The sequence below is a fragment of the Pteropus alecto genome, unplaced genomic scaffold (genome assembly GCF_000325575.1).
Source record: "Pteropus alecto unplaced genomic scaffold, ASM32557v1 scaffold116, whole genome shotgun sequence".
In the NCBI taxonomy this organism is placed as follows: Eukaryota; Metazoa; Chordata; class Mammalia; order Chiroptera; family Pteropodidae; genus Pteropus; species Pteropus alecto.
In genome coordinates this window covers 388,914-413,674 of record NW_006439189.1, presented here as the reverse complement: position 1 = coordinate 413,674, position 24,761 = coordinate 388,914, and the positions used below count along the sequence as shown (strand labels likewise).

The window sequence follows — 24,761 nt, the reverse complement described above, 5'->3', positions numbered from 1 at the left end:
GGACTATCAAGTAGCAGACCTTCAAACCCATAGTTGCTCGACTTATCAAATGCTCAACTGAGAGAAATCAAATTTATAGAGAACCTACTGAAAGCTATGAAGTCTGTCCATTTCTCTAGTCTAAAATGTACCCCTGGTATCCCTGAATACAAGAAAACTGTATTCCTGGACTCAACTGCTTTTTAAAAATTGAGATATAATTCACATACCATAAAATTCACCTATTTAAAATGTGCAATTTATTTTCCATTCATCTATTTTGCAGTGTGAAGTATTTATTTTATTGGGTATTTATTCATTTCATTGAGTTGTTAGGAGTTTTTATGTATTCTGGATACCAGTCTTTTTTCAGATATGTTTTGTAAATATATTCTCCCAGTTTATAGCTTGCCTACATATATTCTTAATGGTGTCGTTTCATTAGCAGAAGTTTTAAATTTTGATGAAGTATTTTATTGAATTTTCCTTTACTAGATATTATTATCTATGTCCTAAAAAACCTTTGCCTACTGCCAAGTCATGAAGATATTCCTCTGTTTACTTCTAGAAACTTTAGATCTATAATCCATCTCAGATTGATTTTGTGCATGGTGTGAGGTTGGGGTTAGTTTTTTTTTTTTTTTTTCATATGGCTATCTAGTTGTTCCAACACCATTTTATCCAGTAAGGGAGCAAAATATAAAATTAAAATACAAACATCAACAGCCTTCATATACACAAGCAATAATCAATTATAGAAGATAATGGTAGAGGAAAACCTCATTCAAATTGTAATAATGAAGATTAAATACTTAGAAATAGGCTTTAAAAGAAATGTGTAAAACCCATGTGAGGAAAACTTTAAAACACTCCTGAAAGATACAAAGTAGACTTGAACAAATGGAAAGATATCCTCTGTTCTTGAATAGAACAATTTAGCATCATAAAGATTAGTCCTACTCAAGTTAATTTTTAAATTTAACATAATTCCAATAAAATACTAAAAAGTTTTTTTTTTTTTATAGAGCTAGATAAGTTGATACTGTCTACATAGAAAAATAAACACGCAACAATAGCTAGGAAAATACTGAAAAGGAAATCACATGTGGGATATGAAAGCATACTATAAAGCACTTATAAATATAAGTATAGTACTGCCCACATGTATAGACAGACAGGCCAGTGAAACAGAACAGTAAGTCCAGAATATAAGCCAGGTACACAGAGAAATTAAATGTATGATAAAAGTGACGTCTCAAATCACTGAGGCAAAGATGAATTTTTAATAAATGGTGCAGGATAGCCATTTGGAAAAAGATAAAATTAGATTCATATCTCATATCATGCATAAGAATAAATTTCAAGTGAATCAGAGATCTGAATAAATTAAACCACATAAGTACTAGAAAAAAATTTTGATGAATTCCTCTATATACTGGGTATAAGGAAGGGTTTTCTAACTATGACTCAAAATCAAGATACAATAAGAGGTTGATTTACTAGACAACATAAATGTTTTTAAAAAATATTTACATGGCAAACATGTGTGTGTGTGTGTGTGTGTGTGTGTGTATTTGCAAAGTCAAAGACAAACGACAAACTTGGAGAAAGTATTTGCAACACATATCACAGATAAAGGGTAAATACCTCTAATATCTAAAGAACTCTTTAAAATTGAGGGGAAAACATCAAAAAACTAATAAAAAATTAGCAAAATATATAAACAGACAATTCATCCAAAAAATACATAAAAATGGCCCTTAACAAAAATGTTCACTCTCACTTAAATAACAAATGCAAATTGAAATTATACTGATACTATTTCTCAACTATGAGATTGGCAAAAATTAAAAGGTAAGACAACAATCTGTTGGTGAGGCTGTGGAGAAATAGGCACACATCAGTACCATATGCTGGTGGGAAAGCAAATTGGTACAACCCTTACAGTTGGGGAAATTTGGAAATATTCAACAAAAATCCGCGGGCATTTGATTTACCATTTCTACTTCTAGGAATTTACCCTGAAAATACACCTTCAACGATACAAAAAAAAAAATGTATATACACGATTATTAATTGTAGCATTTTCTGTGAATACAAAATGATGAAAACAACCTGAATGTCCACACATAGGAGTGGTTAAACTATTGTATACAACACAATGCAGTATTATGTAATTGCCAAGAAAGAATGAGAAAGAATCTATGAAGGATATAGAATAATTTCTAGGAAATAGTACGTTTAAAAAAAAAAGCACACGAGAGTATTAAAGAAAGGAAAATAAGAAAAATATCCATGTATCTGCTTATTTTGCCAAAAAAAAAAAAAAATGCACAGGAAATATAAACCAGGAACTAAAAAGATCAGTTACCTACAGAAGGTTATTGGGAACAGGATAGAAAGCATGGTGGATGCAAATGAGATAGAAGGAATTGGGGGTGATAGTGAGACTTCTCTGAGTCTACATTTCTGTATAACTCTGGCTTTTGGAATTGTGCTAATGATGTTTCACATATTCAAAAATGAGTAAAATCAGTAAGGATTGAGGACCTCAAAATACAATATAAACAGAAGCAAATGAACCTAACTGTATTTCAAATGAATAATGTACCATAACCACATTCTGGTGGCAGTGGCGGGGGAGGGGGTACACAAAATGTAGACATATATAGGCATATATTTCCCAGATCTGTCCTCTAAAAAGGTCTCTAGAAGAAATCACAACTCACTACCAATGAACAAATGTAGATCCCATATCCTAGCTTCCAAATACCATTCTCCAATAAAAGGAACTGGGGCTTCTTGGAGACATGGCTGATTCCAAGGCAGGACAGATAAAGTACAAAATGAGCCTGGAATATCCTGCGGTACCAAAAAGTAATGAAATGAACAAAGAATGAAGGAAACATGTCCAAAGATGGGAGCCAGCTTGCAAGGACTCCCACTGGCCAAATCTGGGACAATTTGATCAACAAAATAAATAATGATAGTAATGAATTATAATCATACCGATATAAATAATAATAACTGATTCAAGCAAAAAAGTTAATTACAGGATATTTACATGGACTCAAAGTATCTCCCCACAAAATACTTATTACTAAGCAAAAAAATAGTAACTTCACAGTGGAGAAACCTGTGTCACTTCAATTAAGTTAAAATTACCAGTAATGAGACAAATCGACATCATGTGCCTCCTGATATAATGCACTGAGCATACATTATTTCTGTAGTATTCCTGCTCAAAGAGAACAGCCTGAATATATCTAATCATGAAGAAATATTAGACAAGCCCAAATTGAGAGACACTTCACAGAATGACTGGCCTGTACTCTTCAAATGTCTATGTCATAAAAGACAAAGAACACAGATGTTTCTGGATTAAAAGACTAAAGAGACATGACAAATGTAATGTGTCATCATGAATTAGTTCCTGGACCAGATATTTTACATTTCTTGATATAAAGAACATTAGTTGGACACTACAAAAAATTTGAACAAAGTCTGTAGATTAACTATGTGTTTATGTTAATTTCCCGATTTTCTTAATTGTACTATGGTTATGCAAGTGATTCTCCTTATAGTTTAGGAAATACGCATTGCTTAGGGTTAAAGGGGCATCATTTCTGCAATGTACTTAAACTTTTCAGAATAAATTTGCACACATTGAGAGAGATTGAAATATGATAAAATGTTAACACTTAAGGAATCTCAGTAAAGGGTATACAGAGCTTTTTTGTACCAATTCTTGCAACACTTCTGTAAATCTGACATGATTTCAAAATAAAATATTTAATATATAAAATTTATATCAACAGAAAGAACTGTAACTATTAAACTCTAGTTAATGATATACCTGCTGAAAAAAAAAATAATTGTAAAAAATGACAGAACTTCCCACCCACAGCCCAGACGATCAAATAGGAGTCACATCCTAACCTAGAACAGCTACCCTGGGCTGTAGAAAAACAGAAAAAAAACTCTTATGTGAGCCACTGTAGGTAAGCCATTGTGGGGTCTTATAACAGCAGCATATCTATGCCAACTAATATAGATCAGGTACCTTAAAGTGGGATGCTGCCAACTATTTGGCATTGCCCAATTCAGAGGTGGCCATGGGAGATAATGGATGAGGAAAAACTTTCAGAGGGAGGACAAAAAGACAAAGGATAAGGAAATCCCATCCAGAAAGCAGAAACAAACTTTGACCAAAGGACTTCCTTTGCTGCCAGCAGAGGAAGTCTTCACAATTTATGTTTCCTATGGACTGTGGCTGCTATATTTTCCATCCTTCCCTTTTCTGAATGAGTCATTGTGGTGATTCTGTCCATGCTTCACCATTCTATATTGGGTGTTAGAGGATACCCATATCTGGATCTGATGAAGAAGACTGAGCATAACCCAGAGAAACTAGACTTTGAGCCACATGTAGTAACTAGATAGGACTTTTGGGTTGTTTCCCTTGGGGAAAGGGGAGTGTATGTCCTAGGAATGGTAAGAAGGATATGCATGAATGGCCAAAGCTGAAAGACTGAGGCAGAGACTGCCAGTAGTCTGCCAAAATCCATTCTTCCCTTCTTCCTGGACACATGGTTAGACTATATTCCCCAGCCTCCTTGCAAGTTACATGTGGCCATGTAAGTTCTCTTCAATGGAATGTGAACAGAAGTGATGGGCACCACTTTCAGGCCTGACCCATGAAAACCTCCCACTTGCACTCCACCATGATCTTTCCCCACCTCCTGTGCACTAGAATGGTGATAATCAAACAATCTTGAAAACCATGTGTTAAAGATGGTAGACTTTCCTGACATTACAACAATCATATATAGATAAGGCACCTGACAATTTGGAAGAGCTGTCTTGAATGCTACCGAAGGGAGAAATAAATTTATGTATTAAGTCAATGAATTGCTATTGAGTCTCTTCCTACACCACCTTAGCCTTCTAAAGTTATTGAGGCCATTGGGACTCTCAGAGCAATTCTTAAGAAAAGGCTTTTGAAGGTGCTAAAATCCCAAGAATGTGCCAGATAAACCTTTACATGCTATGAAAGAACTAGTTAAATGTGTCTACAATTACACTGAAACTTGGTACCAAAAACACAGGTCCCAAGAGATTTAGAATCAGAAAATGTGAATCTGACCCAAACAGGTTTTGGCAGGTGTGAAACTGAGTGCCCTGCTCTGCTCCACTCTTAATCTTAACACCCCATCTTATCTTTTCTCAAATCACTAGCATAGCCATTTGCAAAGGAGGGGAAGATAATGAAATTGGTTGCTCCACTAACAAGGAGAGACACAGAAATATAGGGAAGTTTCCATGTGGCATAAGCCAGACTCTGACAGCTATGGAGATTGGGGACTTATTACAGCAGTTATGAGTTCAATTACTATTGCATGGGCTTTGAGAAAGCCACATAGGAACATTCTTCTGTCAGTTCCATGAGTGATGGCTGCCAAAGAAAGGCATTCCCTGGAACTCCACTAAAAAGGCACAACTCTCGACCTGCCATCAATGAGTTAGCCTGGGGCACAGAGGAAGAGACTTGGAGGAGCAAACTAGACTCCATAAATAGGTTAGAGAATTCTGGTAGAAAATTTGACAAAATGAAGGTTATTAGATGTCTAAGAGTTTCAGTGAAGAGGTAGGAATGAAAGCCTGATTGGAGCGCATTCAAGAGAGAACGGGAAAAGCAGCAGTCCAGACAACAGAGGAAAAAAATGGGGCAGTGGCTAGGAGATGTTTTCATATTATTAGGAATGATCTAGTTAAGGGGAACTAATAATGCTGGGGAGGGGAGAGAGGGGTATCCAGTATCTTACATTCAGTGACAGCTTATCCACTGTAACAACAAAAGGAAGTACAATGTACATGAATACAGAGGCAAGTGTGTGGATACATTTAGTAGCACAAAGATAAAGAAAGGTGGCTAAGAGCATGGACTGCCAAGTCATATGGCCTACCTTCAAATCTACACTCCATCACTTGAGTTATATGCCCTTAGGCAAGTTGATTTAACCTTCGCCTGTTTCCTTACCTGTAAAATATGTATAATATCAACTATAAAATTGCTGTAAGAATTAACCACCAGTGAAGCACTCTGAATAGAGTTTGATACACAGTAAATACCCAACAAATGTTGGCTATTATTTCTTCAAAATTAGTTATAATTTTGCTACAAGTAAAACTATTTAAAAGCTAACTTGCCAAAGAGTCACTAAACTCCTCACACCTATCCTGAACTTAAGGTGAAAAATAAAGTAAAAACCAATTAAACTTAGAGTAGTAGCTGATTGTTCAAGTTTGCACTATCAAGGCCAAAACTGACTTCAATTGAGGAAACTACTTTCCAGAAATTTACAGCTATTTTTTAATACAACTGTACAACTCATAGAACTGTAGGAAAAGCAGTTTTTCTCAGTGGTAAAATAAGGCTTAATGTGACTAAAACATCCATATTATTAAACAAGTCAATTTATTGCAACTCATTTAAAGGCATCCTACTTATATTTCTTTGGATATTTGCCAATTCTGAGAATATTGCATTCAATGCTTATCAGAGGTTCCAGCGGTGAATGCCCTTCATTTTTAAAGTTGATGTGAGGTAGTGGATGGCCCACTGTCTTCCAGTCTTGCCCAACCTACTCCTAAAGCAGTTACTAAATAGTTCTCACATCAATATGGTTGTTTATGCTGCCCCCTTTTCCCTAAATTCTCAGCCTCGTTCGCCCTGCCTGCCACCCTTTCACCCAGTCTTCCTCTCAGCTTTTAAAATTCAACTCAAATAGCAGCTTTATCCATAATAGCCAAACAGTGGGAACCAACCAGATGTCCAACTCAAATTGCTAATAAACTTATGATAAAAATTTGATCTATGTTGGAAAGAAACAACAGTTGTTGCCTCCATAATAAGGGACAGAAGCAGGGATCGATTGGTAAGGAGTATAAAGGAACTCTCTGGGTTAATGGTAACATTCGACATCCTTGATAGGGGTTTGGGTTAAACAGCTCTACGCATTTGTTAAAACTCAGCAAACATATACTTATAGTCTATGTACTTCATCATATATGAATTTTACAGTAAAAGAAAAAAAGGTAAACAAATACCTCTGGGTTCCCAGAACACCCAGTGAAAACATTGAACTTACTCATTTTATTGGTCTTGCATCTGCATCCCAACCCCCAATGGAACTGGAGGCCATTTAAGTCTAATTGGTCTTTGTTCGGTAGTTAGCACAAGGCCAGGCACACAGTAGTCAGTAGATAAACTGTTGACCTGAAGTGTTTAGTAAATTTCATTACCTAGTTTCCTCATAACCAAAGGCCTTGGGCTTTACTGCCTCGTATTCTTTTGGTGAGTCATTACAGTTACCAGAATAATCTATTTGACCTGGAACTCATCTTTGTGAATCTTAATAAATTCCCTTTGTGGCAGGTTATTGAAGACATCTCTTCTGGGTTATCCTACTCTTCTTCTCTCCTCTCTCAACTTTAAAAACTGTTAACTAGTAACTACTGATGGACTAAGATTTAATTTATACTCTTTATAGAAGCCCGCTGAGGAGCATATTAAGGACAATGTTGATTCACACCAACCAAAGATGCTCCATTTCCTCACCATGGACTTAAAGGCTGCCTGGGCTTGAATGCCAACTCCATCACTTACTAATATAATAACCTTGCCCAAGTTCTGTGTGCCTCATTTTCCTCACTGCTTCCTGATTTATATATTTACATATATACTTATATATTTAAGGGTGTGGGGTAGGTTGGAGGATAAAAACATGTATCATCTATTATCATGATGCTTAGTAAGTTACACGCAAACCACTAAAAACAGTGTCCAGCTATTAGCTATCACTTAATATGTTCAGCTCTGAATCCCCAAAAGACAGAAGATTGGTCTTCTGTGATCTACAAACTAGCCTAAATGACCAATGTGCTAGTGTTACACTGCTTTAAATCATTTTAAGAGTACGATGCAAATATTAACAATAAAAATTAGTAATTTTTTTCGAATGTTGGCTTTCACTCATCTTCAAGCACAAGCCCCTTAACTAAGGGGTTTTACACACACTCACTCACTCATTCTCTAGCTCAACATACCCTGAATAGCACAAGTTTACTATTATTTTGTTTCTTTCCTTTGTTTACCCCGCTAGATCTAGAGGGGGTCCTGTCTATCTTCTTGACTGTTGGATCCCTAACACATGCCTAGCAAATAACAGGCACTCAACTGTATCCTGGATGAACAATGAAGACATTTTAAAGAGTGTTCAACCCATGCCAGATAAAAATTAAAGTAATAATGGTCATAGGTTTCTATTTTAAAGTAATAACTCAATTATGGAATTAGTCTCATTTTAAAATATGATTTATTAAAAAACATAAAATGGCAATGTTTTCTATTATTCCCACTCAAACATGTTAAAATGTGTGATAATAGATACACTTCCTAAACCATTTATAGCCACCCTCCCTCTTTCTGTTATAAAAGATAAAACATACAACATACGGTAGGTTTATTTTTATTCAAAAAGTTACTGTCTCAAGACATAAATACAAATCAGAAAACAGTACAATTAGGACAATAGAATGTGGAGGACAACAGGTTAGAGTAATATATAAAACATTTTTAGCTGGTTGAAAACAAAGCTGTAAGAACTGCTTTCACAAAGAAGTACTCCTTTCAAGAGTGAGAAAAAAAATCAACTTAGGTTTTAAAATCATATATACAGTCCTCTCAGCAGTTCTAGTAAATGCAGTGGTGTGAAAAACAACATAGGCAATACCTTTTCACATAACAGTATTTGTTGATGAAAAATCTGTTAGTTAAATCTGGTTTCAACTTGTTGTTAACCATGATTTAATAAAATAATTGTACTTCATCGTGATCTTTTAGCTAACCTATGGTTTTTGGCTACCACAGCCCAATGCTTGTTGATTTCTGACTCTAAGAACTGGAAGCCTTTTGGTATTCACCAATCTGAAGATATTCTTGTATTGCAAGCATATTAAGGCATGGAATGATTAAAATAATATACCTCAAGAACTGAGAGACGACTGACAAAAGATACACATGTAATATAAGTTAATATTTTGTTTTAAACGATGTCTAGCTGCCTAAGCCTCGCAAAATGAGTTGATGTCAAAATGGCAAGTAGCCACTTTCTGTTTTAAACTAATTTATTTGTGAAAGGACATAAAATGAAGTTTAAAGCTTAGCTTTCAAAGAATATTATGGGTTATGAATTCTATTATCCCATCTAATTTACATACAGAGGAAATGTACTGTAACCTGTTAGAAGTATCTTTAACCTGAAGACTGCTTGCAAAGACAGATAGATAAAACAATATAAAATACAAATTTAAAAATCATTTTAAAGCATGAACACTCATGCTTTTCTATTTTTAAACATTGTTAAACTTTCAATATATTTCTGAAACCTCATAATTTTAAGTTGGAATTTAAAAGTAAGAAAAAAACTAAACAAACTGCGCAATTATAAAATCAGCACCAATTTATATATATATAATTTTATTTAAAATTTAGATCCCTATTCCCACACTCTAATAAGCTGTATAATTTTTTGTTTAGAATTTTTCTGCAAACATACTACAATAAGCTTCTTTTATTTGGAGACAAAATACAGTGGCACTACTGGAAGGAATATCACATTACATTTTTATCTTAAAGGACAAGCAAACTTTCAGGGCTGATAATGGGATAAGCATGTTTGAGACTGGTTACCTTCTGGCAGTTCACTGCATCTGAATATTTCTGAAAAGTATAGAGAAGCTCTTGGATTTTAAAAATATCTTAAAATACATTTTAGATGAAAAAATTGTAAAAGTTCTGCTTATAAGTTTACTTTTCTCCACAATTACAATATTTAAAAGAAAGCTTTGTTGATTGATGTTTTAAGCTTTTAAATTTAGAATGCTAAAAACAATTCTATCCTATAATTTCTGGGTAAGGGAATAAATTCATCCTTAACTTTGTTTCTTGGATGTAAACAGAAATCCAGCAGAGGTCATCATTACTTAGTATACCCAGTAAATAAATGTGAGGATTCATGTCTGTACCAAATGCCTCTTTAGATTGTTATATTTTCTTTTAAAAAAAGCATGAAATAATTGATTCAAAAGCCAACTAACAGCACATAAATAAAATATTTACTTTCTAAGAAAAACTGTAGCTTATCATCAAATTGTTTACTTGTCCTTTACTTTTTTGGGGGCAAACAAAACTGCCTCTCAATGCACTTGATCTTGGTAAGCATAAGCACGTCATATTCTCCTTAGAGAAAAATCTGTACAGAATTTCACTGTATCTACCACACTTTATTTTAAAATTTCCTCTTCCACTTAGAAAATGACTTCACCAGAGATTTAATTGTGTACTGGTATTAAAACATTGACACCCCAAGAACCTAATGAGAGAGAGGAAAAAAAATCCTGTTAAAATTGTCATTCATTTCTTTGTAAAATATATCTGTAAATTATTACAATACCTGATTATCAACATTAATTTTAATAACATGCTAATAAAACTACTTTGAAAAATTCCTCTCTTTAGATATGCAATTCTAAAATTAAAATGACAATCAATATATAATGAATAACATCAGATTTAATGAAGAAAACACTTACCTGACAAATATAACTAAGAGCATGGACCATGTCTCAGTTATATGTTTATACACACCCCTAACGCCTAGATAATGCCCTAAACATTGGCACTCAACACTTGTTGAATGGTTAAATGAATGCGCTTCTTGACATATACTTCTGGCACAAGTTTTTTGGAAAAAAGCTTAAAAATGTCCGGCAAACTTGGTTATCTGCACTGTGAAGCGGGTATAATTCTTTTAAAAAGCACACAATGCAATATATACATATGTATTATTGAATTGTACACTTGAAACCTATATAACTTTATTAACCAATGTCACCCTAATAAATTTATTTTTTTTTTAAAAGAGCATCTGAACATGCAGACCAAAAACATCTAAGAATAATATAAGTATGTAAAAAATAGGAAGTCTTCTATAGAAAACCTGGCCTGAGTGAAAAAAGCAGAACCACAAATTTTAAGAAATCAAATAAGTAAGGTAAAATCTGGGCAAATAAACTTATATTGATGCTTTTCTATACATTCCGGTTGGGAAAAGAATTTAAGTAAAACATAATAATTACTTGTTACTAACTTAAAAAAAAAAAAAAAAAAAAACACATGATGAATGGAGCAACTTCCCCTTGTTCATTTAAAAACAAAGACATACCTGTGAGCTATAAATACTAAAAGTTAGGCTATTCAATTATAATTCCAGGACTTACTATGAGAATATTTTAAAATATTATAATAAGCTAGTAAGAACTGATATTAAAAGCTAGAGATAATGAATGAGTCAAGATTGGGATTAGAGAGGTTCTTACTTATAAATTAAATCTCATTTTAGCAAAAGTCATAGAACTCACGAATCATTTTGATCTGAAGGAACTGTGTATTTTCAGACCAGGAAACCAATACTGATCTGATTGTAGCCTCCCTGTAGTGAGAATTGTTAAGTGTTTGGAATCCCTAACTTCTTACCTGTCATCCACCAAAACCACCACCACTACACTTACCCTCTATCCTCTCCCACCCTCCAACAAGGTTCAGAACTCTTTTTTTGATTACAGTCAGTTTGGGTGGTTAGAATGTTTCCACTAAAGAAGCCTAGATGATGTTTAAAGGTCCTTCCTAGCTATAACATTCTGAAACTCTGAGTAAGGGAAGGTCTGATGATGAATAGAAAGATAAAATCTTAATTAGCAATTCCTAGTGTTGAGTATGGCATGAAAATGAACTCAAGTTCTTTCCAAATGGGATAAACCAAAGTTATTTCCAGATATAAAACTAACTAAATCATAAACCTACAATCTCATGTATATGTAACCCAAAACTTATCTGCTTGCAGTTTTTATACTACCATTTCTGAATTGTCTGGGTATTATGTTACAAAAGATATATTTAGGATTTATTTAGTAATAATCTAAAGTATCTATACTAGGATGCTTAGAGCTATTTCACTTAGAATTAGAGAATCTTAGAACTGGGCATAGAAATATATAAGTTCTAATTTTAGTAGTTTTAATGACATATCCATCACAGGCTTGAATAAAAACAGGTGTAAGCTATTGTATAAGGGCAACACAGATTTTTGCATTAAAATTTTCATTATTCAGCTTGTTATTATTGAGACAATATGAAGTAAATAATGTATGCTTAAAAATAAACTGGTATTAACTTATAGTCAAAGACTTTTAAAGATACTTGAGCCTTTCAAGACTGAGCAGTTATGTGACTGCTGCCATCATGTGGTAATACTATAAAACTACAAATATAGATGCATGTGCTTGTTTTCCTAATTTTGGTAAAAGCCCGTAAACTACTATCCTCTTGGTTATAACATATTCAGTAAATACAAGAATGCCAAAAATTTTCTGTAAATAATTTTTAGGCCCCTATCTTTGTCATAACACAGATTGCAGTTACCTCTAAATGTTAAATGTCAAAAATATGTACATGTAATTTACATTGCTATTTCACTATTTTAGTAATCTGAAGAACACCTTTTTGCAAATCTAGTAAGTGGAAACAAATGCCTAAAGTTTTCCTGACTTTAGATGAACACATGAAAAAATAAGATCTCTAACTGCCCATATCAATTTTGACTACAGTTAATCATTTCAACTTCAAAATTACTTTTCTTGGTGTTTCTTCCATATGAAATTTGATTTTATAAACGTTCTGGAAAGTATGACAGTAGACACAGCATGCAATTTTTAAATCAAAAGGAACTTGGATCAAATTACTACTCTGACACTAAAGTTGTGTAACTCTGAGTAAGTCACTGAACTACCTATTCAGTCCAAGTTTGCTTGAGTGTTAAAACTGGGATCCCACCACCTTTCTGAAAAGGTTGCTGAGAGGATCAAACTAAATCATGCCTAGTATAGCGCCAGGCATATAAGCTCTCAAATACTAGCTTCCAGCCTTTTCGTTTCAAAGTGATAGTCAAGGTGGACTAGAATATAAACATTGAGGGCAGGGAGAGTACCTTACTCATTCTAGCAAAACTTCTAAGCTCAATAAATTGAATTAATGCATTTCATCATATCTGCTTGAAAAAGATTCTCTTACTCCTCATCACAATCACTACCTTCATGTTTTATTTAACAAACTGGGAAGATACAAACTCCCAGATTCTCAGGAAACCATACACTTTAATATGCACTTAAACTATAGACTTATGGGTCAACCTAGGTCACCTGTGCTACTCAAAGTATGATCTGCAGACCTGAAGCAGCGACAGCACTTACTAGAGATGCAGAATTTTGGGACACATTCCAGACCTATTGAAGCAGAATGTGTATTTCAATAAGACCTCCAGATGATTCACATGCATATTAGAGATTGAGAAACACTGATTTAAAAAAGAACCCAAGGTGGCTTGTCCAAAGATTTCTATACCTGCTGTTATAATAAAACTGTCTTTTCGATCAAATAACTGGTCTTATTATCTGTTAGTGTGAATTAGTTTGTCGAAATTCTTCCAAGAGCAATTTGAAAGCAGATTATGAGGTGGGGGAAGAGGAGAGAATGGTAGAAACTGGGACACAGAAGGCAGGCCTCAGAGGACGAGGTTGCCTGAGGTCGTAGGTGTTAGGAAGCAGCAGTATAAATGGTGAGATGGAAGGGCACGTAATTGATTTATTCATTTGAAAAATAAAACTAAACATCTACTATGCTAGGCAGAACTCACAATGAATAAAATCATCACTGCCTGGAGTTCAGTCTACTGAGCAAAACATAAGATCCTATTTCACTATGCCAGTTTGGTAATTATCAAAATTAAAGTGCATACATAGTACTATGGAAGCTGAGGATAAAGTGTCTATCTGGAGTGTCAGCAAAAACTCCTCAGGTAATGTCAGAACTGACTATTAAAGATTAACTAGAAGAGGGGAAATGAGGCAATTCTGACAGAGAGAAAAGCTTATACAAAGTCATGGAGCCATGAAAGAGCACAGTGTGTCTGAGAAGAACTACAGGATTTGGTAAGGCTGGAGCACAGGATACATGTATGGAAAAGGCCAAGGTTAATCTGGTTAAAGAGCCAGATCACAAAAAGCTTTGTTTGCCAGGCTGAGGAGCCAAATTTTTTTAATGGCAATGGAGGAAAAAGAATAAATAAATGAAAGACCTAAAACTGTAAGTGAGCAGATGTGATTTGCATTTTATCAATAGTCCAAGTGAAAACTAAGGAGGACTTGAATGAACCAAGGTGTTGTTGGGGTAAAATATGGAAGCAGGGAGTGATATAAAAAGTACTTAAGAAACAGAATTAACAATACTTAACAATAACCAATTAACACAACCCCCTTCTCTTTATTATCAAAGCATTTGTTCAGTTCTGTTTTTCACCTTCCTATGATTATGGTTATTATTCCTCTCATTCATCCTATCCATCCATAAATGCCAAGAAAATCTTTCTGAAACATAATTCTAACCATGCTGCTTCTTCATTCAAAATCCTTCAATGGGTAACTCAAGCCTACAGCAAAAGTCCAAATTCCTTAACTCAAGTCCCAGTTGGCCAAGGATCCAAAGGCACTTTTAATCTGTCACCACCACTGCATCGCCCTTCTCTTCTTCTCCTGAAATCCCTCCTGCCTGCCTCTCTTTTTCCTGTTCAATTGTTTTTATCCATTCTTGATATGCTGTTTCAGCTCTTTAACCTCAAACTTAGGGGTTGCCTATACTTTTGATTTTGCAATCCTGGGGTACATTTAAATTAAACCTACTGATTCATCCATAATTGAAGCTGGATCAAAGAAATCAGGCTTCAGTTCTGTTCTCTCTCGTCTGTTCTTTGATGGTGGCTAAGGAGAAAAAAGGAAGAAGTTGACAATTGCCATATCTATAAACCAGATGGTAACAGAAAATACTGAAATTAATTAACATTAAGTGTTCACATGGTCTTTGTAGTTGCAAGTGTACCTTACAATACTTTAAATAACATATATTTAAACTACAGAATATTAAAAAATACAAAAGCAATTCATGTGTGGAAATTGAAAAAGATGAAAACTGCAAAACTCATTTTTTGTTTCATTTAAAAACGTCTTTTAAATAATTTTCCTTTAAAGGCATCAAATTACTCAGAAGAAGAGATATTTAAGTATTTCTTCCTTTTAAGGAGAATACATTACAGTACACTGAGAAGTAGAATCAGAAGACCTGGCTTATAAGTCTCAGCTTTACTACATACTAGTTTTGTCTCTTTGTATAGATAACTGTCTAAGCTTCGGTAACCTCAATCCTTTCAATCTATCTCACAAAGTTGAATGAGATGAGGCAAAATGAAGTATGTAGAAGCATTTTGTATATGACAAAGCCCTAATCACATATATGATGTAATAATTAATAAAAATATACTTTTACATATATTTAACTTCCAAGTTTAAGTAATTTTATTATCTGACATGAAAATCTGTCTCAATAACAAGGTAGTATCAAGTTAATATTGTATTGTTTTGATAATGGTAAATAAATAGAAAATTATAAGGTGATGTAATACTTAGTATATTAAGCAAAATGTACCCTTTAAATCCACATATTCCTAAAGTAATCTTAAGTTAATCATCTAACACCCTCAACAACCTCACCCTCTCTTCAATTCCTTTTCATATACTAAACACTTGGCAACTATTTTATTTTTAATAATTTTGCAAAACTTACTTTTCATGGCAAGTATCTCTCTCTTCTAATAAATATCCAACTTAATTTCTAATGGATCTAAACTGAAAAATCTCACAGAAATCACTGTTTCTTACCAAATCTATATCCATGGTGTCAAAATCCATTCCCTCATTAAGATCTTCAATCCTCCCTTCTGAGGACATCATAACATCTTCAACAATTGGCTCTTCATCATCTTCCATTAGGCTTGTACCACGCCGACTAGAGAAATATAAAACAAGGTCAAGATCTGAACCAATACTGTGACTATTAATATACTGACAGCAACTATGTGGCTCTCTATATTCAAGTGTAATGGAAAATGATGAATTAAAGGTCAGAGAAAATGATTAGGTACTGATCATGTCATCAATGAGTCAAAACTCCAATGTGCACTTCTCTAAAAATGCTAAGGAGTTATATTTATTCGGCATTACTTCAATACATTTAGTTTGATAGTTCTGATATCCCATATAAAAGTTCAATGAGAATTTTCCACATGGAACAGAAAGATACCTCAAATCCTTTTTGATAGTAGGCAGGGTACAAATTAATAAACAAATATGAAACAAAAACCAGAGAAATGGCATTTTCGGAATACACATGTTTTCATTAATATATAATGTTAATTTTACTCATCATTCACTCATTCACTCAGTACCTAATGTGTACCAGGCACTCACTCATTCACAGAATGCCTACTATGTACCAGGCTTCTACTGTGTCCTATAGATGCAAAAATAAGTAAATAATTAAATAAAGATGAATAAAATACTGAATGTCAACTGTAATTGAAAAAAAAAGATGAAGACATGGTTCCTGCCCTCAAGGAGCTCACAATCTACTATGGGAAACAGATATAATTATGACAAAATATGATAAATATTGCAAGAGAAATATGTATCAAGTGCTATAAAGATATACTGAAAGAAAACATTGATCATGCTTTGGAAAGAAATGAGCAACATTTATGCTGAAACTTAGATTTTCTGTCCTAAGAAACTCAAAACTAAGACATATATAGAAAAGTAAAATAAAAATTAAGACCAAAAATTCTGTACATTATCATGTAATTATAAGGAATAAACTCAAATTTCAAGTTCACAAATTAGCCCACATCAGCATAAAGGAGTCAATGTAATAGCGAAATTGAGGGTGACTTCTTGTTCCTTAGTTTGGCAAATGTTTCTTTTTTATTTATTGAAAAATCCCCTCCCCCAAAATCAATTATTTACTGAATGCTTGCTTACAATTTATACAATGAGTCTTAAAAGACAATAGAAAGAATATGATGTCTAATCCAGGCTACCTGGATAAATATGTTGACAATGGTTCCTTTTTCCTAAAAGTTCTAGATAGTAAATAACGATTTTACTGTATTTGATGAGACAACTGTGAATGGAATATGTGTGTTTCATGGGCCATGTTATAGAAAACCAGCAATCCATTCTGTATTTCATTTGGACTATAAGGAAGATATATGTGATATAAACTATTTTAAAAAAAAAGAATTTGGAAGTATTTTCAGTTTAGAGCAGATATCATTACAGAAAAAAATTGTAAAACAAAAAATTTTAAGTCTTAGGCAATAGACCATTTATATGGTACATCAACCAAAAGAATCTTCCAGTAATAATTATTTAACTGAGATAATCTCTTCTAGTCACTAGGGGAAGTTTATCTCTAAGGGGACTCAAGACAAACTACAAACAAAAGAATGACAAATGGTACTGAGTAATGAGATGCTGTGGAAGATCTTGGAGACTGGTGGAGTTTTCAGGGGAGAGATATGGACCAAATGATTGCAGGGGCAGAATTCCAGAATGTTCAGCCTGGTGACTTGTGACTAGTTGGAAGCTAAGAAATTAGTTGTTGACTCCAGCATGAAATAACAACATATATTAAGGGAAATGTGGCCATAGAAACAGGAATAGGGGACAGAACCAAGTGACAGCACAGATGATGACCTTATTAGACATGTTGGGATCAGAATCTATATATGTAATAGAGTATACTTTTATAGAAGTATACTCTATTACTTTTATAGAAGTTCTTAAGCCTGCCACAGATAACACACGTAAATTTGAATAGGCTACCACTCACCGTAAATAATCATTTCTTAAAAATAGGTGAAATTCCCATCATTTAAAAACCAACAAAACGTATTTTAAAAAGTAGCAATTTCTATCTCCCATTATTAAACCATATACCACACACTGTTATAAAAACAAAGCTTTCAAACCCAAAACTATAAATAGTTAGAATCATCATCTTTCCCTTTGTACCAATCATCTAAAGACTGCTTGTCTGACATTTCTTTTGGAGCCAAAGCTAATAGAGATTTATAAAGCTCTTATATAAATTCCAATAAAAGCAAAGTATTTAAAAGCTAAGCTACAAATTATTTTAGCATTATACATTTATTCATTCAATGAATATTTATTTAGCATTTTTTATGTGCCAAGCACTGACAGGCAATGAAAGTGGTCCCTGCCCTTGAGGAGCTCACAGTCTAGAGAAAGAGAAAATTCATAAACAAACAATTACAATACAGTGTGGTAAGTGCTATAAGAAATACAAATATACATAATGTTATGGGGGCATAGATGACACAGCTTCATGTAAGGTGTGAGCTTGACACTTGAGCTTGTTCTTTAACGATGATTTTACCAGTTGCCAAGGAATGGAATATGATACTTAAAAGTAGGCAGGGGCCATATTTTGAAAGCTCTTGCATGCCATTCATTAGCTAAGGAATTTGGGTTTTATACTGTAGGTAATGGGGAGCCATGGAAACGTTTTAAGTAAGAGTTACATGATCAGATTTTTAGTCTAGAATAATAATTCTGGATGGCAGTGTGAATGATGGGAATGGTGGTGGAGTGAGTGAAGGGAGGGGTCTGGTGAGGATAAATGGGAGATTTGAAGGAAGATTTGAGTTAGAAAGCTAATAATAGTTCAGATGAGAGATGAGGGCCTGAACTAAGGTGGGGAGTTAATTAAGATGTAACAAAACTGGATTTTTAGCTATAATTCTGTGTACCAAAATAAACAAGGATTCATATTTAAACTTTTCCAACAGATCAAAGAGTGGTCCTTTAGCCAACTAGTTAATATTTAACTTTAAAAAGTTCCTTTTTCCTGTTGGAAAGACCAAATTTTAGTTCTTTGATTATTTCAGCTTAATTTACTCTAGAGGGTTTGCTGAAATTTTTCGATAAGGCACACATTAGGATATGTTAAAATGAATTAGTGAACTTCCTAGACTCAGACAATAAGGCACTCTCACTTACATGGCATGCTGAAGATTAGTTCGCAGTTTAACATAGCTCATTGCTGCTCTCTCCTGTTGTTGCCTTGCTTCTTCTTGCTGTCTTTGAGCTAACATCCATGTTACCTGCGTGCTTCAAGGAGAATTTTATTCTTCTTTTAACTTAACTTTTTTTCTATGTAATTAATAAAGTTATAGTACAGAAAATGATCAAATGTACTTACTTATAGTCAAGAGGAGTTTGATGATGTTCAGTCTGCATTGGATAGACACTCATGAAGCTATCCTCAGGTCGTAATCTTTTGGGCTCTCTCATAATCGTTGAGGTGAGTTGTGGTGTCTGCATCATAACTGGGGTGTGCAGAGTCTGCTCTCTGCTTAACCACATACTGTCACTACTACTGCTTTCTTCAGCTGAAAAAGAAAATCAACAGCAATAAAGTTCAGTCACTAACTTTGACTAATCAGATGTCTAAAGCAACCTCTGAGGTCAACGAACACCTGGTTGCTTTCCGCATGCTAAGTGCTTAGAATAGGGAGAGACAAAGGTATGTAAGGTATAGCTCCTGCCTGCTCTTTCAGTCTAGTTGTGGATAGACAATTAAAACACAGTGTGGTTAAGTGCTAGAAGAGAGGGAAGCACAGGTGGAATACGAGCAATGAGAGGGATCAGAGCCAACTACCTGGAAGTGACTTCTAGCTAGAGTATATATTGGGTGGACTTGGTGGGGGGAAAAACAACCAAAAACACAGAGGCATGAAACCATACTAATTTGCTGACATTCCACAGTTTCTGACCTACAAAAATGGTAATTTCATATGGTTCAAACTAAGAGTTTGGTCCTCCTGAGATAAGCAGAAAAAAGTAATGTTGAATGAATAAAGAGGCAGGAATCAATTCATAGAAAGTCTTGTAAGCTGTGCTAAGGTGACAGGAACTACTACTGCAGAAGGTGTTAATGGAAGGGAAGCAATGTGGTGAGTTAACATGCTTTTGTCAAAGTATGTAGTAGCAGTGTGGAAGGTGGACTTAAGAATATGAAGACTAGTGAGCAGACCAGCCAGTTAGGAGGCTAACTGTGTAGCCCAGGTGAGTCAGAGGTGGGAATAGGAATGGAGACAAGAGGTGAATGGTTCCCAGTCTACAGGATGCTCACCGCTGAGCAGCCCTAAGAATAACTTCGCAGTGAGCACAAATCCATATGCATGTTAAGCACAAGACTAAAAAGACCAAGTGTCATACCTATAAAATCTACTTGTTTTCAAATGTCTATAGATGCTGCCATGACTAATAAAAGACAAATTCACATGTAAGTGTTACCAAATCCATAGTCATTTTTTAAATCACTGGTTTGGGAGGGAAAATTAATAGCACTTAATTGATTGAATGTGAGTTAGAAGGAAAACTATTTTATTAGAAGATTACATATATGTATATATCATGTAAGTTTTTAAGGGAAGAGTACAAAATGTGCTATTAGCTAATACCCTAGTAATAGATGGATTAGACATAAATTTCACAATCTGCAATATAATTACATCAGCCTTAAAGTTCTACTGGTTTAAGCTCTAATTTTTTCTTTAAACTGTACTGATCAAAAAAATTGTACTGATCTAGCTAACCTAGCAGTATTTGTTCTTCCTTCTTTTAATTTACTAATGCCTCAATTTTTATGTCTTGCTCCAAAATCTAAACAAAGAGAGCATTGACTCTGTAAAAACTGAAGTATTGAGTTTGCTAATATATCTTTAAGATGTTACATAAAATATCAATTCATAATGCTCCCTAAAGTCTAAGGAAAAAGAGATTTGATAGCCCAGCACAAATATGTAACTATTAATTATTTGTTCAGATGAGAAAACTTTTAAAGATTTATAGTGATATGCAAGAAACAACACCTTTTGATAACGTCTCTGTTAAAAAAAGGAAAATTTATTTTAACTTCCTATAAACCATCAGCCCTATTTTAATTGCTTAGGGATACTGTAAAAGAGATGTCCCCATTGACTAGGATATTGAGACTATGTAACCAACCAAGTCTAAATCTAAGATTGTACAAGCTATAAGTTTATGCCTTTACATTATTGGACAAAAGATTAAAATCATTAACTCATGGGACAATCAAGTTTTAAACACTATACACTTGATAATGGCTAAAAAAAAATACACGGCAATTTAAAAATATGGCCCCTAAATATTTGACCCTCCTCACATTAAGAGGTGCGGGATTATGTCCCACCCCCTTGAATCTGGGCCCTGTGATTGCTTGATCAATAGAATATGGTGGAAATTATGCTATGCTATAGTTTCTGGCCTTAAGAAACTGAGCAGCTTCTACTTCCTGTGTCTTGAGACACTTGCTCTTGGAGCCCAATCACATGCTGTGAGGAAGCCAAACAACCACATGAAGAGGTCACATGCAGGTGTTCAGGCAGACAATCAGCTGAGGTCCCAGCTGACAGCCAGCATCAGATACATCTGTAAGTGAAAATGCCTCCATACAATTCCAGTCACCAGCCTTTGAGTTTTCTTAGCTGAAGCACCAGGCATTATGTCCCCACTATGTCCTAAGTTGTGGGGTAGTTTGTTACTCAGTAATTCAACTGGAACAAATTCTGACAATGATGCCAATTTGTTTAAAGGTTCCTAAGGTAAGGAATAACGTTCCCAGGCCCACTGTGAGCCAATCCTGGAGAGCTAGGAGTCCAAGAGATTCAAGCGTCAAAACACATTACTACCTCTAAGATTACAGACAGCAATTTGTATTTCTAAAAAGTTCTTCATGATGAATGACCTCTTCATAGAAATTCAAAAGTTGCAACCTCTCTGAATCTGTTCCTCCACTTAAACTAGATGATCTGATCTTCTTAGCAACACATATCTCAAAAAAAATAAGGTGAACCTTAATGACACTTCAGTTGGTAAAAGTTATGGGATAAAGATAATAAACTATATTCTTACTGAGTGCAAGCTGCATGCCTTCAACCACTTTCCGTTTTCCTGTAGACGGTTTTGATTTTTTACTCCTCACAGTTGATCCTCGACTGCTGATTCCACTAATGACGGACATGGTGTCATCATCACCACCAGCTAGCAAAGAATTTCGGTAAGACATCAGTGGAAGCCACACGTCTTCTCTTCGGAGTGACATCTGAAATGTCATGAACTTTTCCAAGTAAACATACCTTAAAAAGAAGTAGAAACCATTAGCTTTGATATAGAAAACTGCTATAGCTTTTTTTCCTTTTTGTTTATTCTTCCTAATCATCTTAAGGCTCACATACCATAAGGAATATCCAACAATTAAATAAGAATTAAATAAAAAGCAAAGTGCATTAGAATGAAACAAAATAATGGTTGATAGTCCACATTTCTTCAAAGCATAGAATAACAATTAAAAAATGTTAGTGTTTTCTTTCTGAAGATGTCTCTATCTTATCTTCTCAGGTCCTCTGTGAGAAGAACGAATCCAAGTCATATTTCTGGAAAGAAGACTGGATTTAAAATACATACAATTTGGGTGCTAGTCCCAGTTCTACCAACCCCTAGCTATATGATCATGTGCATATTACTGCACTACTCAACCTCAGCTTCATCAATATACTGATGAGCAACTTTGTCTCTATCAAGATTCTCACATTAAATAATTCAAGGCACTTCAGCTTAGTATTTGTTGAGCATCTACTACATGCCCCAAGTACTCAGAATAGATACAAAGATGAATCAGATATGGTCCCTACCCTTAGTATTTGTTGAGCATCTACTACATGCCCCAAGTACTCAGAATAGATACAAAGATGAATCAGATATGGTCCCTACCCTTAGTATTTGTTGAGCATCTACTACATGCCCCAAGTACTCAGAATAGATACAAAGATGAATCAGATATGGTCCCTACCTGCAAAAATAAAGTTTCAGCACGATGAAGTCAGACATCTAGCCTGGAATCCAAGTATCACAAAGATTCTATGGCTTATATGTAATACAGCAGTCAAAATTCAACTAACATTTGTGTGACTACTACGCACTAGGCATTTTTCTCTTGGGTGCTTTAACTTTACTTGGTGAGGGAGACGTTCTCCCCATTTGACAGATGAAGAAAGAAAGGATAAGTTAAAAGTAACATATCCATGCATGGTCATAAAAATGAGAAAGGAGTATAACCATTACTCAAATTTCAGGCTTCTGACACTAAGAGTTCAATGCTTTATTGTATAAATTATGCTTCAAATACATAAATGTATTTTTTGTCAATTAACTGTAAAGTGGAATTCAAACACTTACTGTCATAATAATGACTAACTCCAATGAATTCAAAATTACCAGTTTGGAATACCATTAAAGAGAGATGATAGGAGATACCAGTTACAAACATACTACTTGGTGTTAGTTGTTCAGTATTTAACTGCAATACATTTCAGCTATACACAGTAGTACAGTACTCCTCAAAGTGTAGTCTGTGAACTAGCTATCAGTCTGAGAGCTGTTACCAGTCTGCAACAAGATATGGAGCTTGAGCCAAAATACATTCACTGGTAGAGAGATTTACGACTATGTTATCTACCATACAGCTGAACAAAACATTCCGGACAAGCAGCCTCCCTGATGCCATTTCCCTTTATCCTCTTCCCTACAAAAGAATTTACCACTAACCTGAATTTTCTATTTATCATCCCCATGCATATTTTTCTGTTTTTAATACACATTCATCTGTAAACATTATAGCACAGTTTGGTAGTTTTCTTTTGGCAGTCAACATTATGTTTTTAAAATCTAACCATTTTGGAGAGTGACATCAGCTAACATTACGGTAGTAATCATTTCCCAATATATAAGAGTATCAAATCAACATGGTGCATACCTTAAGCTTACATATTACATGTCAACTATATCTCAATAGTTCGAAAAAATTTTCAGAAACGATGAATAAGGTCTAAGGATCTAATGCATAACATGGTGAACATTGTTCATAATATTATATAATTATATAATACTATCTAATTGAAATTGGCTAAGAGTAAAACTTAAGTGTTATCATTAAAGAAGACGTATTAATTAACTTGATTTGGGAATCCTTTCACAGTGTATACATATATAAAACCATCATGTTATATATTTTACCACTATTATGATCTTATTTTTCAATTATACCTCAATGAAGCTGAGTTTTTTTAAGATTTCAAAACCAGAAAAATCAATTGGAATGTGTGAGTCTTTCAATCCCAATTCAGTCAAATAAACTATGAAAATAAAAGTCATTTATGACAACTGAGACTACTGGAAATTTGAACAATGACTGGGTAGCTAATAAAATCGAGAAATTATATTTACTTAAAAAAAAAAATCTAACCATTTTGACTGCTGTATGTTATTCAATTATATATCTATTGATCCCATTTTCTAGTTGATAGATGTTTAGCTGTTTTGAGCTTTTCCTTAGTCAAACAATTCAACAGTCAAATTCTTTTATGGTTCTCCTTGTACACATGTGTAAGACTTTCTCTAGGGTATGTACTTATGAAAAGAATTATTAGATCATGAGGTAGGTTAAACTTTACTAGACACTGCCAAATAGCTCCTCCACAAAATGTATCAATTTATGTGGTTGCCAGATATGTATAAAAGTCTCCACTGCTCCACATCTTTGGCAATACTTGGAACTATTAGACTTATTTTATTCTAATCTAAGTGAGAAATGGGTTATTGTTGTAATTTGT

General features: G+C 34.2%; 1 protein-coding gene across 4 annotated transcripts in view; it reads right to left on the bottom strand.

The window, feature by feature from the left end:
- Nucleotides 1-8,494: 8,494 nt before the first annotated feature.
- Nucleotides 8,495-24,761, bottom strand: part of STAG2 (stromal antigen 2) — a 121,766-nt gene continuing 105,499 nt past the window's right edge. For 3 of the 4 annotated variants that reach the window (XM_006916164.3, XM_015592709.2, XM_025049782.1), the window contains 6 exons: nucleotides 22,006-22,229; nucleotides 19,268-19,457; nucleotides 19,066-19,176; nucleotides 15,868-15,994; nucleotides 14,836-14,913; nucleotides 8,495-10,415 (listed from right to left, as the gene is read on the bottom strand). In XM_006916164.3, the coding sequence (XP_006916226.1) occupies nucleotides 10,392-10,415; nucleotides 14,836-14,913; nucleotides 15,868-15,994; nucleotides 19,066-19,176; nucleotides 19,268-19,457; nucleotides 22,006-22,229 (754 nt within the window). In that variant the 3' untranslated portion in view covers nucleotides 8,495-10,391. The remainder of the gene's footprint in view (nucleotides 10,416-14,835; nucleotides 14,914-15,867; nucleotides 15,995-19,065; nucleotides 19,177-19,267; nucleotides 19,458-22,005; nucleotides 22,230-24,761) is intronic. The other variant, XM_015592711.2, reaches the window with a different exon arrangement.